The 13,344-nt window shown below is 44.5% G+C and overlaps 1 protein-coding gene across 1 annotated transcript in view; it reads right to left on the minus strand.

Moving 5' to 3' along the window:
* The window catches only part of LOC311343997 (uncharacterized protein), a gene marked incomplete at both ends in the record, with an annotated part of 68,924 nt that overhangs the window by 13,873 nt on the left and 41,707 nt on the right, over positions 1–13,344 (minus strand). Inside the window, 15 exons of the mRNA XM_084468943.1 lie at positions 3,393–3,470; positions 3,731–3,808; positions 4,033–4,176; positions 4,289–4,385; positions 4,769–4,895; positions 5,943–5,984; positions 6,353–6,385; positions 7,283–7,368; positions 8,133–8,347; positions 8,672–8,812; positions 9,289–9,378; positions 10,030–10,098; positions 10,421–10,571; positions 11,298–11,461; positions 11,701–11,816. Of these exons, the coding sequence (XP_084325069.1) occupies positions 3,393–3,470; positions 3,731–3,808; positions 4,033–4,176; positions 4,289–4,385; positions 4,769–4,895; positions 5,943–5,984; positions 6,353–6,385; positions 7,283–7,368; positions 8,133–8,347; positions 8,672–8,812; positions 9,289–9,378; positions 10,030–10,098; positions 10,421–10,571; positions 11,298–11,461; positions 11,701–11,816 (1,631 nt within the window). The remainder of the gene's footprint in view (positions 1–3,392; positions 3,471–3,730; positions 3,809–4,032; positions 4,177–4,288; positions 4,386–4,768; positions 4,896–5,942; positions 5,985–6,352; positions 6,386–7,282; positions 7,369–8,132; positions 8,348–8,671; positions 8,813–9,288; positions 9,379–10,029; positions 10,099–10,420; positions 10,572–11,297; positions 11,462–11,700; positions 11,817–13,344) is intronic.

Below are 13,344 nucleotides of genomic sequence, written 5' to 3' on the forward strand. Positions count from 1 at the left end.
ACAGGTGAAAGAGATACATTTAGCCGTCTAGCCCCATAGACCCCCATTCAATCTGCAGTCACCCCCAGTGGAAATCTAATGGAACTGCAACCAAGTTCGATACAATGGGGCTCAATAGAGAGTGCCAAGGCTCTCCGTAGACGGGCTCTGACGATAGTCATGTTGTTGTCGCCATCAGAAAACGAGTGTTTACGATCTTTATTCATTCATTGCGCCACGGCGGGGAATGCCGTATACGGACGGGCAGCGGAGGGGCTGCTCCGGCAGGAGAAAGATGTTTCCATTAGACAGCTGTCAATTCACTTCGGGTTGGCGATTTATCTAAAAAGCTGGCACAGAAAATAGAGGAAGCCGATGTCGTGCCAATGTAGTTACCCCCTATAAGGAGTGTATCATCATCAACAGTACACACTACGCTTCGATTTCACCCAAGGCTGAATTAAAAGTACATGTTTTTCTAAATGTTGCTCATCAACAAGCTTGTAACGTAGTAACTACGATCTTTACTCACTCATTGCACCGCGGCCGAACTGACGGAGGTATTCTCTGATGAATCTTACAGACTGAGTTGGGTTCTCCGACTCTCAGGTTCTTCCACAACAAGTAAAGACTCGTAGTGGGGGTTATCTCGCCCATGGTGGCGAAGGAATCGCGGGAAAGGAACTTTGGCTTTGACTATCTGAAGTTTACATTGAAACTCGACTCGAGGAGAAAGTGATGTTTTCAGTAGACAGCTGTCAGTTCACGTCGGAACAATGGAGCATCAAAGAAATTATATGGACCCGAAGTGAACTGACAGCTGTCTACTGAAAACATCTTTCTCGGATGCCATCTGAGTTTGTTGTTTCTGGTGACGTAAAGAGGTCAGCCGGTGGCTCTATTACCACTAGTTGAAATGGGTACAGCGCCACCTATTGTACTGGGGCATGACATGCTTCGGCCAATGAATCGATTTACTCACCGCCATGTATAACCGGACAATTGCAGTTGTCCAATTGCGGAGCATAGTCGAACTATGGCTTTAATCGGATTAAGCTGTGCATATAAACGTACTGAGTGAATACATAATTTCCTTGAAGACGTATACATCATACGTCTTTAAGGAGCAGGTAGGGGTTAGACAGTGGATACATGTCTTTAAGGAGCAGGTAGGGGTTAGACAGTGAATATATGTCTTTAAGGAGCAGGTAGGGGTTAGACAGTGGATGCATGTCTTTAAGGAGCAGGTAGGGGTTAGACAGTGAATACATGTCTTTATAAGGAGCAGGTAGGGGTTAGACCAGGGGTGTCAAACTTAAATATACAGTGGGGCCAAAATTGAAGTCTTGGACAAATTAATTGTTGACGTGGGGTGGGGGTACGGGATTGCGGGCTGCCGGAGTTGACGCGCCAGGGTTACCGCGCGTCAACGCACTAACACTGAAATGGGATATACCGTCGGGCCAATTGTATTACATTAATTGGGGACATTACATTATAACAGGGTCCGCGGGCGGAATTCTTGACGTTCGTACGTTTGACACCCCTGGGTTAGACAATGGATACATGTCTTTAAGGAGCAGGTAGGGGGTTATACAGTGTGGAAGTTTACACACCATGTCATTCTCTGCTTCACTTCCAGCCTGCTCAGAATGAAAAAAGAAATAAAATAGACAGAAAAAACTGTGTGGTTAAAATTTCGAAATAAAAATGTCTGTTCAATAAACTTGCCTGTGAAGTATTTCTTTTACGCGATAATGGATTTCAACATTTATTTCACCTTGGAAACAAACTAAACCCCCACCAGAGATAAGGTGATCATCAGCATATCTGCAGAAGCCCATTGCGACATTGCAGGAAGTAGCCTAGGTTTATTTGTCATTTCTGTGAGTGTCGGGTCATTGATGAGGCTAGGTTATTTTAGAAACCATGGGTTTGCACCATAAAACTGAACAGTCTGTTAACTGTTACATATTTGTCTATTATATAATAGATAATATGTAATCAAAATCGACATGTTACAATAAGCAAGATGAGATGATTAATAATATGTATTCATATACTAGCCATTCTCAAGCTATATTACTACAGTTGGTCAAGCTAACGTGGAAAGTTATACATTAGGTAGCCATTGCAACAATACTTGCCCCAGTGTATTAGCCCTCGTACATTAAACAATTGCTACTTTTTTTTAAATATTCACATCACATCTAGCAAAACAAACGTACATCAGAACAATCAGAACGACATCCTGTCAGAAATCGATAGGATTGCTGTTTTGCTTGGAGCAGTTTATGACTATTCCACTTGTAAGTAGGACGGTGTCCTACTTAGCCCTACAGACCTCCTGGTAACCCACCTCCTCCTCAAACTCCTCAGGCTCCTCCTCCTCCTCCTGCCCTTCAAGCTGGGGGGGAACAATACGATACCACACACATTTATTTCAGTTTCATTTCAGAAATGGAACTGATTACAAGGCATTTGAACAAATAGGGAGCAACATGTTTGAGATTGGATGAGGTTTTGTTGCTCTACACTTTTGATTGAATATGCAACTCAAAAACAAAAATAGAGCTGAGCTCTGATGATGATGATGACGATGATGATGATGATGAAATGACCCATAGAAATGTCACATTCAATATGAGAGGATTTGTTAAAATTGAGTCAAAACAAAAATGTTACATCTCGCATGAAGTAAAGGGCGAGGTGTTTTCGAGCACAGCAATGTCTCCCCATAATGACAAATCCTTTCACCACGTATTACTAAACATTGACCCAAAAAGCCTTACTAATGACATCATGACTAACATTGTAAGGCTCCTGTGCCTCTAAAATGTGTTCATTGAACATATGATGTCATGACAAAACCTATAAGCCCTGGTCTCAGCCTTCACCTATTGGGTTGTCATAGAATAACGTGTTGATATGTGTATTTTCGTTCCTGTTTACCTATTTAATTCAAGCACACCAAGATGTGAGCCTTTGTTTCAGTGAAGTAAAAATAACTAACTAACATTCTTCACTTTATTTGGCTCTGAATGACTTGATTTGATAAGGAAGTGGGAGGTACAGAAGAGATCAGAATGAGACACACCTTTTCCTCTTCCACAGTCAGCTGGGGATAAAGAGACACATCCACACACTCAATGGCAGCCAGAACATTACAATGACAGACAGACTGGCTGACAGACAGACAGGCAGAATGATTGACTGACTTGGCATGTTGAATGCACACCTTAGGAGATTAAGGCTGTGTGTGTCGGTTTATGTGTGTGTGTGTGTGTGTGTGTGTGTGTGTGTGTGTGTGTGTGTGTGTGTGTGTGTGTGTGTGTGTGTGTGTGTGTGTGAGAGTGAGTGAGTGAGTGAGTGAGTGAGTGAGTGAGTGAGTGAGTGAGTGAGTGTGTGTGTACCTGCTTGGCTCCCATAGACTCAAACATTCTCTCCAACAACACCCTCATCTGCTGGACATTGTTCATCAGGATGCAGGGCTGGACAAAGAAAGAGTTAAGAGTTGAGAGGAAGATAGGAAGATAGAAAGACAAACAAATGAGAGGAAGAGAGACGCCAGAGAGATTGTGAACAGATGGACAGACAGACAGACAGACAGACAGACAGACAGACAGATAGATAGATAGATAGATAGATAGATAGATAGATAGATAGATAGATAGATAGATAGATAGATAGATAGATCGATAGGATAGAGAGAGAGAGAGAGAGAGAGTGAGAGAGAAATGGTGGTACTTACAGTCTTCTCCTTCTGACAGAAGGAGGTGAAGCTCTTACTCAACACTGAACAGTACTGCAGCAGAACCCTGCTGATGGTCTGGTGAGAGAAAACGCAGAATGCTTTATTCTTCTGTATACATACAAATGTATGTATACAAAATCTCTAGTTGTTAGGCTTAGCTTTAAGGGCACCATCTTGGCCAGGGCTCTCTTAAACCAATAGGTTTGACATACCTGATTAAATGAAGGTTCAATAAAAAATAAATAAGGGTTACGTTTGAGAGGTGAGTAACGTCGATGGGATCCCAGAGACAAGCGTACCTTTGCAAAGCGTGTGCTGAATTGTGCGAGCACATCGGGGTCTGGGCACTCCAACTTCTTGATGATCTCAAAGCTTTGGTTGAGCTGAGTGAAGATGTCCACCACCGAGCAGGAGAACAGAGCATGCTCAGACGTCTGTAGGAACTGGGAGAGGGAGAGGTCAAAGGTGGAGGTTAAAGTATGCATATGTCCTTCCTATTGGACATTGGAAAGACATGAGTGTATTAGTCAGGGGTCAGGGGTCATCCCTCCTCACCCCTTCTCGCTTGTCTCTCTCCAGCGCTGCGCTCATGAACTCCAGGGACACTTCCTCGTTCTCAGCCAACCAGGCAAGGACGAACGGTAGGAACCACCTGGAGAGACACAGAGGAGACACTGTACTGGGCTGCTCACTGTGTGTGTGTGTGTGTGTGTGTGTGTGTGTGTGTGTGTGTGTGTGTGTGTGTGTGTGTGACACTATGTGTGTGTGTGTGTGTGTGTGTGTGTGTGTGTGACACTGTGTGTGTGTGTGTGTGTGTGTGACTGTGTGACTGTGTGTGTGTGTGTGTGTGTGTGTGTGTGTGTGTGTGTGTGTGTGTGTGTGTGTGTGTGACTGTGTGTGTGTGTGTGTGTGTGTGTGTGTGTGTGTGTGCGTGCGTGCGTGCGTGTGTGTGTGTTACACAGGCCATTGTATGACTGTGTGTGTGTGTGTGTGTGTGTGTGTGTGTGTGTGTGTGTGTGTGTGTGTGTGTCTTACACAGGCCATGGTGGGACGGCGAGGACGAAGGCCGGGAGGTCCTGGACGTACTCGCCGTGGAGCCACTTGACCTTGAAGAGCAGGTTCATGTAGTCTGCTGGCCTGTACCTCCGTTGCTGCTCGTGGTCTACACACACACACACACACACACACACGCACAGTTACATTCACATTGAGGGCCTTCAGCAGACGCTTTTATCCAAAGCCACTTACAATAAGTACATTTGTCAGAAGAAGGAGAAACAATATATCACTGTTGGTCTAGTAAGGATGTTCGTAGAACCAGGTGCAAAGCACCAACAATCACTAGGTTAACCCTTCCCCAGTGTACAACAAAGATAGCTAGGATAAGATGCTACACAACTAATTACTTTTTTTCTTCTTTTTTTTCAGTGCCAGGACGTACAACATACAATACGTGCGTAGGAGTGGTGGTATTACATACTTAAGCAATATCACACGAGAGGGAGTGCTGTTGTACTGTATATCAGCACGGCTGTGATTCGGTCGTAGGCACGAGGCCGCAGGCCGAGTGCCGCAGATAATCACACCGTGCTGATATACAGTACAACAGCACGACCTCGAGTGTGATATTGCTTTTATACAACAGTGCTACGAGCACATTTTATTAGTTAACAGTAATAAGAAACAAGAGATTATGATTTGTTTGTTTAGTAATCATTTATTCGGCTCCGCCAACAAAAATAGTTCCGCAACTGAAGGGAGACTAGGCTGTTGCCAGGCAACACATATACAGTACATAAACATTCCTAGACACAAGCTCGCTACTCTGTGTCAGAGCGATAGGCTCTGCTATTTGGCTAGGCTATTTAACAGCTGATGTAACGTTAGCTAATAACGGTTATTAGAACGCCCGTACAGCGGAGTGATTATGTCTGTGAAAAGTCCCAGTGCTGTTATACTGTATATCAGCACTATGGAATGTCTCGTTGTCCAATCAAATTGCTCGGTTGGGACCGGTCGGAACTAACTGTTGTATAATGAGTATTATCTGTATTATTTTATAAAAGGTTCTTGAACATTGAACATTGAGGAAAACACCTATTCAATCACTAAAATATGAGCGACACACATTGCACACACACACACACACACACACACACACACACACACACACACACACACACACACACACACACACGCACACACTTACCAGTGTAGAATTCAATGTTACGGATGCGGAACGTGGATGGAGCTGAGAGATAATGGGAGAAAAACAAAGATGTAATGATTGCAGGAGGAAATAATATGGATGAATGACTTTATCTGTTTTTATTAGTCATCAGGAAGCAGGTCAGAAAGGACTCTGGACCTCGTCTATCTGTCTGTTTGTCTGTCTGACTGCCGGCCTCACTGTCCATCTATCCTTCAGCCTACCTGACTATCTATCTATCCTACCAGCATGTCTGTCTGTCTGTATGTCTGTCTTTCTGCTATCCTTCTTTCTGTTTGTCTGTCTGTCTGTCTGCCTGCCTGTCTGTCTGTCTGTCTATCTGTCTGCCTGTCTGTCTGTCAGTCTGTCTCCTCGTCTTCTGAATATGTCTCTGGACGGTCAGAGCTCACCATTGTTCCAGTGTGGTTGGTTGACGTCCAGAACTAGGGACAAGAAAATTAAGATGAAGATGAAAGGACAGAAAAACCAACACACACACACACACACACACAATAATCGATAATTGACCGTTGCTAAGCATATAATGACCGCTGTCAAGTAAAGTGGATTTTTTGCCTCTGATTCACGTCATTCGTACCACTCCACAAGTAGTCTGGTAACTTATGAACCCCAGTGGATTCGGATGCTAAGCGACGTCAACGTCTTTGGCGGACTATTTCTCTGCTGATCAACACTACGAATGCTAGTAACAAATAAATTGTATAAAGTATTTCTATTTCATTTGTCAAGTAGCCCCTTTAGGGCGAAGCAAGACTCAATGAGGAGGGGAGGGGGCTGAGGGGTTTGGGTCAGAGGTCACGGTGGAGGGGATGGAGTAACAGGAGTCACGTTCTCTTCCTGTCAGGACAGGAAGAGAACGTGGAGGGCGATGGTGGCTGTGGCGGCTGAGAAACAGCCGGCAGCTTCTTATTGATTACTATTATCATCCATCAGTATAAGGCCCAGTCACATTTCTCTCCCCTTAACAAGAACACTTTGAGTGACGCTTTGAGTGACCTTAGCTGCAGTCAGCTCCCGAGCTGGCTAGCGTTCAAGGGTTGTTTTAAGGGAAAAACAGCACTCCCCCTTGCTCCCCTAAGTATTGGGACAACTTACCCCTTCACGGGAACGTGCAAAATCTAGGGTTAGGGCTCAGGGGGAGAATTGGGAGAGGGCCTAAGTGATGGACATTGTTAGTATAACTAGACAGGTTATTAGTATAGCCTGATCATAAGTGTGTAGGCCCACACACTGAAAATCAAGTCCATACATTTTCACTGTCACTGTATGCAAGTCTGAGTCATCTAAGGTCATTCATGTGTTCAGCTTGAGTCCGTTACCTTCCAGAGCTGACTTCATATCCTGGGCAAACAGGCTCCACAGGACCTCAGCGCTGAGCTTCCCCACATCCAGCTCCTGAGGAAACCTAGGGGTCAGGGGTCAGGGGGTTAGGGTCAGGGGTAAGGGGTTAGGGGTCAGGGGGTAATGGGTTAGGGTCAGGAGTTAGGGGTTAGGGTCAGGGGGTCAGGGGGTTAGGGGTTAGGGGTCAGGGGTGAGGGGTTAGGGGTCAGGGGGTAATGGGTTAGGGTCAGGAGTTAGGGGTTAGGGTCAGGGGTAAGGGGTTAGGGGTCAGGGGGTTAGGGTCAGGGGTCAGGGGTTAGGGGGTCAGGGGTTAGGGGTAATGGGTTAGGGTCAGGGGGTTAGGGGTTAGAGGTTAGGGGTTAGAGGTTAGGGGTTAGGGTTAGGGTCAGGGGTAAGGGGTTAGGGGGTAATGGGTTAGGGTCAGGGGTTAGGGTTAGGGGTTAGATAAAGGGTTAGGGTTAGAAAAAAGTGAACTTCTCCATGATTTATTCCTTTATTCCAGATGAAATAGTAAAGGATTCAGATCCTGTGACTTCTACCCGCCATTAACTAACAAAATATGCACACACAACCCGTGCCAGTTTGTTTTAAGTAATCTTTTAAATAATTTAATAATAATATTAAATTAATATTAATAATACTTTGTGAGTTAATATATCATACGGGTAAATAAATATTATGTATATTATGTTGTCATGTCCAATCATGTCCATTCGGACAAAGCGAAATCACCAATTAATTTGATGGGTGACTGTGACCTCATCGAGTCCTCACCGTGACCTCACCGTGACCTCACCGTGACCTAAGCATGAGCTTGCAGGAACTCACTGGTTGATGACGGGCGTGTAGGAGGTCTTGTCCTCCTCGATGATGGACACGATGAGGGTGATGAGTTTGGGCCAGAAGTCCAGGCTCTGGACGCTTGGTTCCTTCTCTGCAGGCGGGCTCTCCTCCTTCTCCTCCTGCTTCTCCTCGGGACCCTCTCTGTCCTCCTCCTCTCCCTTCTCCGTCTCCTCCATGGCTTTCTTTGTCTCTGCTTCTGGCTACAAAAGAGGACATCAGAAAGAGAACTGAGTGGAGGTTGCTGCTGAAAGTGGAGAAAGAGAAAGTGTATGTGTGTGTGTGTGTGTGTGTGTGTGTGTGTGTGTGTGTGTGTGTGTTCAGTTTGTGTGCGTTGGAGTGTGTAACAAGTGTATGTAGGTGTGTGTGTGTGTGTGTGTGTGTGTGTGTGTGTGTGTGTGTGTTAGATGTATGTCTGCGTGGTGTGTGTGTGTGTGTGTGTGTGTGTGTGTGTGTGTGTGTGTGTGTGTGTGTGTGTGTGTGTGTGTGTGTGTGTGTGTGTGTGTGTGTGTGTGTGTGTTACTGACCGGTGGGAGCTCAGGCTTGAACTGAGAGTTGTACAGCTGCACACAGTTGTTGAAGATGAAGTCGTAGGTGGAGGTGAGGCAGGCCTTCACACAGTCCCGGACCACCTGCGAGGCCCGCGGGGGGCTGGGCACCTCCAGAACCTGGGGGACCACCAGACAGAACCACTCAGAACCACAGGAGCATTCATATCCATATAGACATATTACTACATCCTTCAGTATCATCTATGTGCCTTGAGGATCAGGTACAAATATGTACATGGGTCTTGTTTATCTCGTGATACTAGAGACAGTATCAGGTACATGGGTGTAGTAGTACATGTAGTGATCTTAGAGACAGTATCAGGTACATGGGTGTAGTAGTACATGTAGTGATCTTAGAGACAGTATCAGGTACATGGGTGTAGTAGTACATGTAGTGATCTTAGAGACAGTATCAGGTACATGGGTGTAGTAGTACAGGTAGTGATACTAGAGACAGTATCAGGTACATGGGTGTAGTAGTACAGGTAGTGATACTAGAGACAGTATCAGGTACATTATAGTCTTTAGTCGAGACAGTATCATAGAACTCGGGTCTAGTAGTGATCCAGAGACAGTACTAGTAGTGTTCTCACCTTCAGCCTGAAGAACGTGATGCTGGTCAGAAGATCCACTGTTGACTTGAGGTCCTGGAGGCGGGGCTTACTGGTGGCGGGGAAGTTGTTCTGAATCACACACACACACACACACACACACACACACACACACACACATTATAATACACATTAACACAGAACAGATTGACGTCTCTGCATCTGGGGTCCAAACAAACATTACAGAGAACAAAGAACACAATGTTCTTTGTAAAGAGAAAATATGTTTTTTGTGTTTGGTGTCATGTTGGCTTTCTGGAACTGTGGGATAAACATTTACTAACATTTAATAACTGTCAAACATTGACTGCTGCAGTGACACCGAGGAATGTACCTAAAATTCTCTTCCTGGTGCAGAATATCGGCCCTGACACCGTCTTCTAAAGGGAAACTGTCTACGTCAGGGGAGCCCAGACCTTTAGGGCTTGCAAGCTACTTTCAAAATGAGCCGGTCAAAATGATCTACCTCCATTAAAAAACGCTAAACATATATTGGCATATACAGTATTCATCATTTAACCTTATGTTAGAGTCATGTACATTTAGAAATGTGTTTGTAGTTCTGGGTATATTTAACCTGAATTTCTCTGTGTTCTGGAGTGGTTTAAAACAGAAATATAGAGAGGTTAATGGATGGACTAACTCTGTAGGTAGTTTAACAAATATAATAACTTAGTGACTGGATTCAACTCTGTACATAGAGAGGTTAATGAATGGACTTACTTTGTACATAGAGAGGTCGATACGCAGGGAATTGTGGAGCTTGTCGATGATCTTCACAAAACGATCCCTCTGTTATAGAGTGACAGAAAGAGAGAGACACACACACAATACACACACACACACACACACACGCACACACACACACACAAAAAGAGAGAGGAGAAAGGGAAGATTATCAGTAGAAAGCCATGACCACATATTGAACCTCTCAGGCTTAGATCCCAGCCTTATTGTTTTAACAAGACGATCAGAGAAAAGTAATCTGAAAAGAAACCTGCCAAATCCAAAAAACAGCAACAGCAATCCGACAGCAACCAAATGTAGAATTATAATCTTGGCCATAACCGTCTGTGTATCAGGTGTGTGTGAAAGTGTCTGTGTGTGTTCTCACCCCAAAGTTGGAGGCGATGAAGCGGTCTTGTGCGGTGGCGTTGGTGGAGGCGGTGGGGTGGGCGAAGACAGCGTTGATGTTGGCCAGCAGGGTGCTCATCACAGCCGGAAGCCCTGACAGCGTGTACTTAGAGGACAGGCAGGAGAACTGACTGAGGGAGAGAGATGCACAGAGAGATACTATAAATTCATTGGAAGGCGTTCATTTTTGTTGCATTTTGTGTGTGTTGAATTTCTTTGAAATTCCTCACCAGAATGAATCTTAACAACATCATGTTGTGTCTGTTTGTTTTCAGTCTGCACTTCAAACTTCAAGGAGTTTTACCATCTCATCCTACCTTTAACACCCTGCAACAACTGCACACTACACACAACACCATGGAACACCATCTTACCTTTAACACCCTGCAACAACTGCACACTACACACAACACCATGGAACACCATCTTACCTTTAACACCCTGCAACAACTGCACACTACATATAACGTGGAACAGTGGAATAATGTGAACTGAAAACACCCCCTCCTACCCTGGAACAATATGGGTTAGGGTTCATAGGTCATAGCTTGGTAGAGGTGAAGTTAGGGTTAGGTTAGGGTTGTCAGGTCATGGCTTGGTATGGGGATGAGTTAGGGTTGGGTTAGGGTTAGAGTTGGGTTAGAGTTAGGGTTGGGTTAGGGTTGGGTTAGGGTTCTTATGTCATGGCTTGGTAGAGGTTAGGGTTAGGGTTAGGGTTATGGTTATGGTTAGGGTTAGGTTAGGTTAGGGTTAGGGTTGGGTTAGGGTTGGGTTATGATTCTTACGTCGTGGCTTGGTAGAGGTTAGGTTATGATTCTTACGTCATGGCTTGGTAGAGATTAGGTTATGGTTCTTACGTCATGGCCTGGTAGATAGACTCGATGCCGTAGCGCATGGCGAACTCGTCCACGATGTCCTGCTGCAGCTCGTCGAAGTACACCTTCCAGGCGTCGTCTCCACGGGCGGCCGGGACCTTCACCACACCGCCCCCCTCCACGTACGTGGAGTACTGGAACACGCTCTGCACGGGGAACACACTCTGGTTCATGAGCATGTCATGGAAGAGGCCAAGTGACACACCCTTGGTTCTACAGTCTATTCTAAGTGGTGTATGTGTGGTTAGGGTTAACGGCGTCTGAGGGTTAAGAGGGCGAGGTTAGGTTAGTGTACAGAAGGTAAACCTTGTGTGGTACCTCATACCTCAACAGGTGTACTGTTCATACTGTATGTAACTCATGTAAACAGGTGTACTGCATGTACCTCATGTAAACAGGTGTACTGTTCGTGGTACGGAGCCACTGTCTTCTCCCCCTCGACCTCCATGCTGATCTGCAGACGGATCGCCCCGGACACGGCTGACCGGTCAGTCCTCTTCTCTGTGTGGATAGTAGGGGATGGTGGTTACTACACACTAGGGATGAACTCCAATCTTCGAAAATTCTAAAATTCAATCGACATTTAGTCTACGTCTTTTATAGTTATAGTCTTTTAATAGTGAATCGGCATGTCTGGAAAGTTGCGCGTGGAATGGCGGGACATTCCATTGGGAGGGTGGGATGGCCTATAAATTATAAAATTGAAATGTGTGGGATTGGGGCATTGAATTGCCTTCTGTGTGCAATTTGCTCTGTTAGGTTTTGCTTTCATTAATTATCCTTAATTATCCTGTTACGGCAGTGGCACTATCCAATCATTTTATTTTTGAAGCAGCACTTCTTCTAGGCCGTTATTCTAGAAGGATGCACAAGTTTGGCAGAATTTTTAAACCATTATAAACGATCCAAAAGAAGTCAGATGCAAACTGTGTCAACAGCAGCTCTCATATCATACCACTCACGATGCTTTGGTTCTCGAGTGCATTTGTGCTAAATGGAACGGTGCCGCCTCTGTTATATATGCCTAAACAATATGCTTAAATCGATTTCACATTTGTCCCAAACATTCTCTTTATCGATGCAGGCTTTGTCAAACAGCCCCCATCTCCGCAGATACCAATGTTTGATTTCATAGACGTATTATATTGATATCTGTATATAATATTATGCACATCGTCGTTATATTGTACAAAGTTCATTTGTTTGTAGAAGCGGCCGGTCATTTAGCGGACACGCTAATCTTTGAGCACTTAACCCACGCAAGAGTAACAAAAATCTGGCATCATTCAACCGCATTTATAAAAAAAGATAAATCGCAGATGGGTGTGGCTTGACCAATCAGATTTCACTATGCTTAATCGAGGTCGGGGTCACCCCTATGAAAACCAGTGTTGTGCACGAACTAGTTAAAAAGTTCATTGAACAAGTTCATTCTTCTATGAACTGAACTGAACGTAACATATTTTTAACTAAAGAAGTTGAACTTGAACTAGTTCAGATTTTGTGACATTCTGAATTGATGCTTAGGTCCAGATGACATGATAATTAAATAGAGTTACTGTCTTAGTTGTGATGAATGAAACAGGTGTACAAATAATATCCACAACAATTTGAGATTGTAGTGATGGGCAGCAGGTAATGGAGAGGATTCATTTAAATGATTATAGCTGCTGCGCAGCAATGGGTCGGGTCCGGGCTAATTTTGGCAAATTCTGAGCAACAAACAGGAGAATAGGAAGACAGGACAGTTGACCTTATAATGTTCAATTTGCACCAGTTGAGGATTGAACCCACAACCTCTGGAACCAAAGACCATTGTCTATCGCACTGAGCTAATTGGCAATTCAACAGTAGCTTCACAAATTGAGTAAGCCATTCACTGTCGTGCAGGCAGATTTGAAACCACAGTAAAAAGAAAAATCAGTTTTTGAGGTAAAATTCTGATATGTATTTGTCAAACATCTACTATGAGTCTAAGATGTTAGGAGCCTTCGCACATGGTCCAGTCCAAGCTATTTGGATTTTTAAA

Source organism: Micromesistius poutassou (assembly GCF_964030765.1).
Source record: "Micromesistius poutassou genome assembly, chromosome: 5".
Lineage (NCBI taxonomy): Eukaryota > Metazoa > Chordata > Actinopteri > Gadiformes > Gadidae > Micromesistius > Micromesistius poutassou.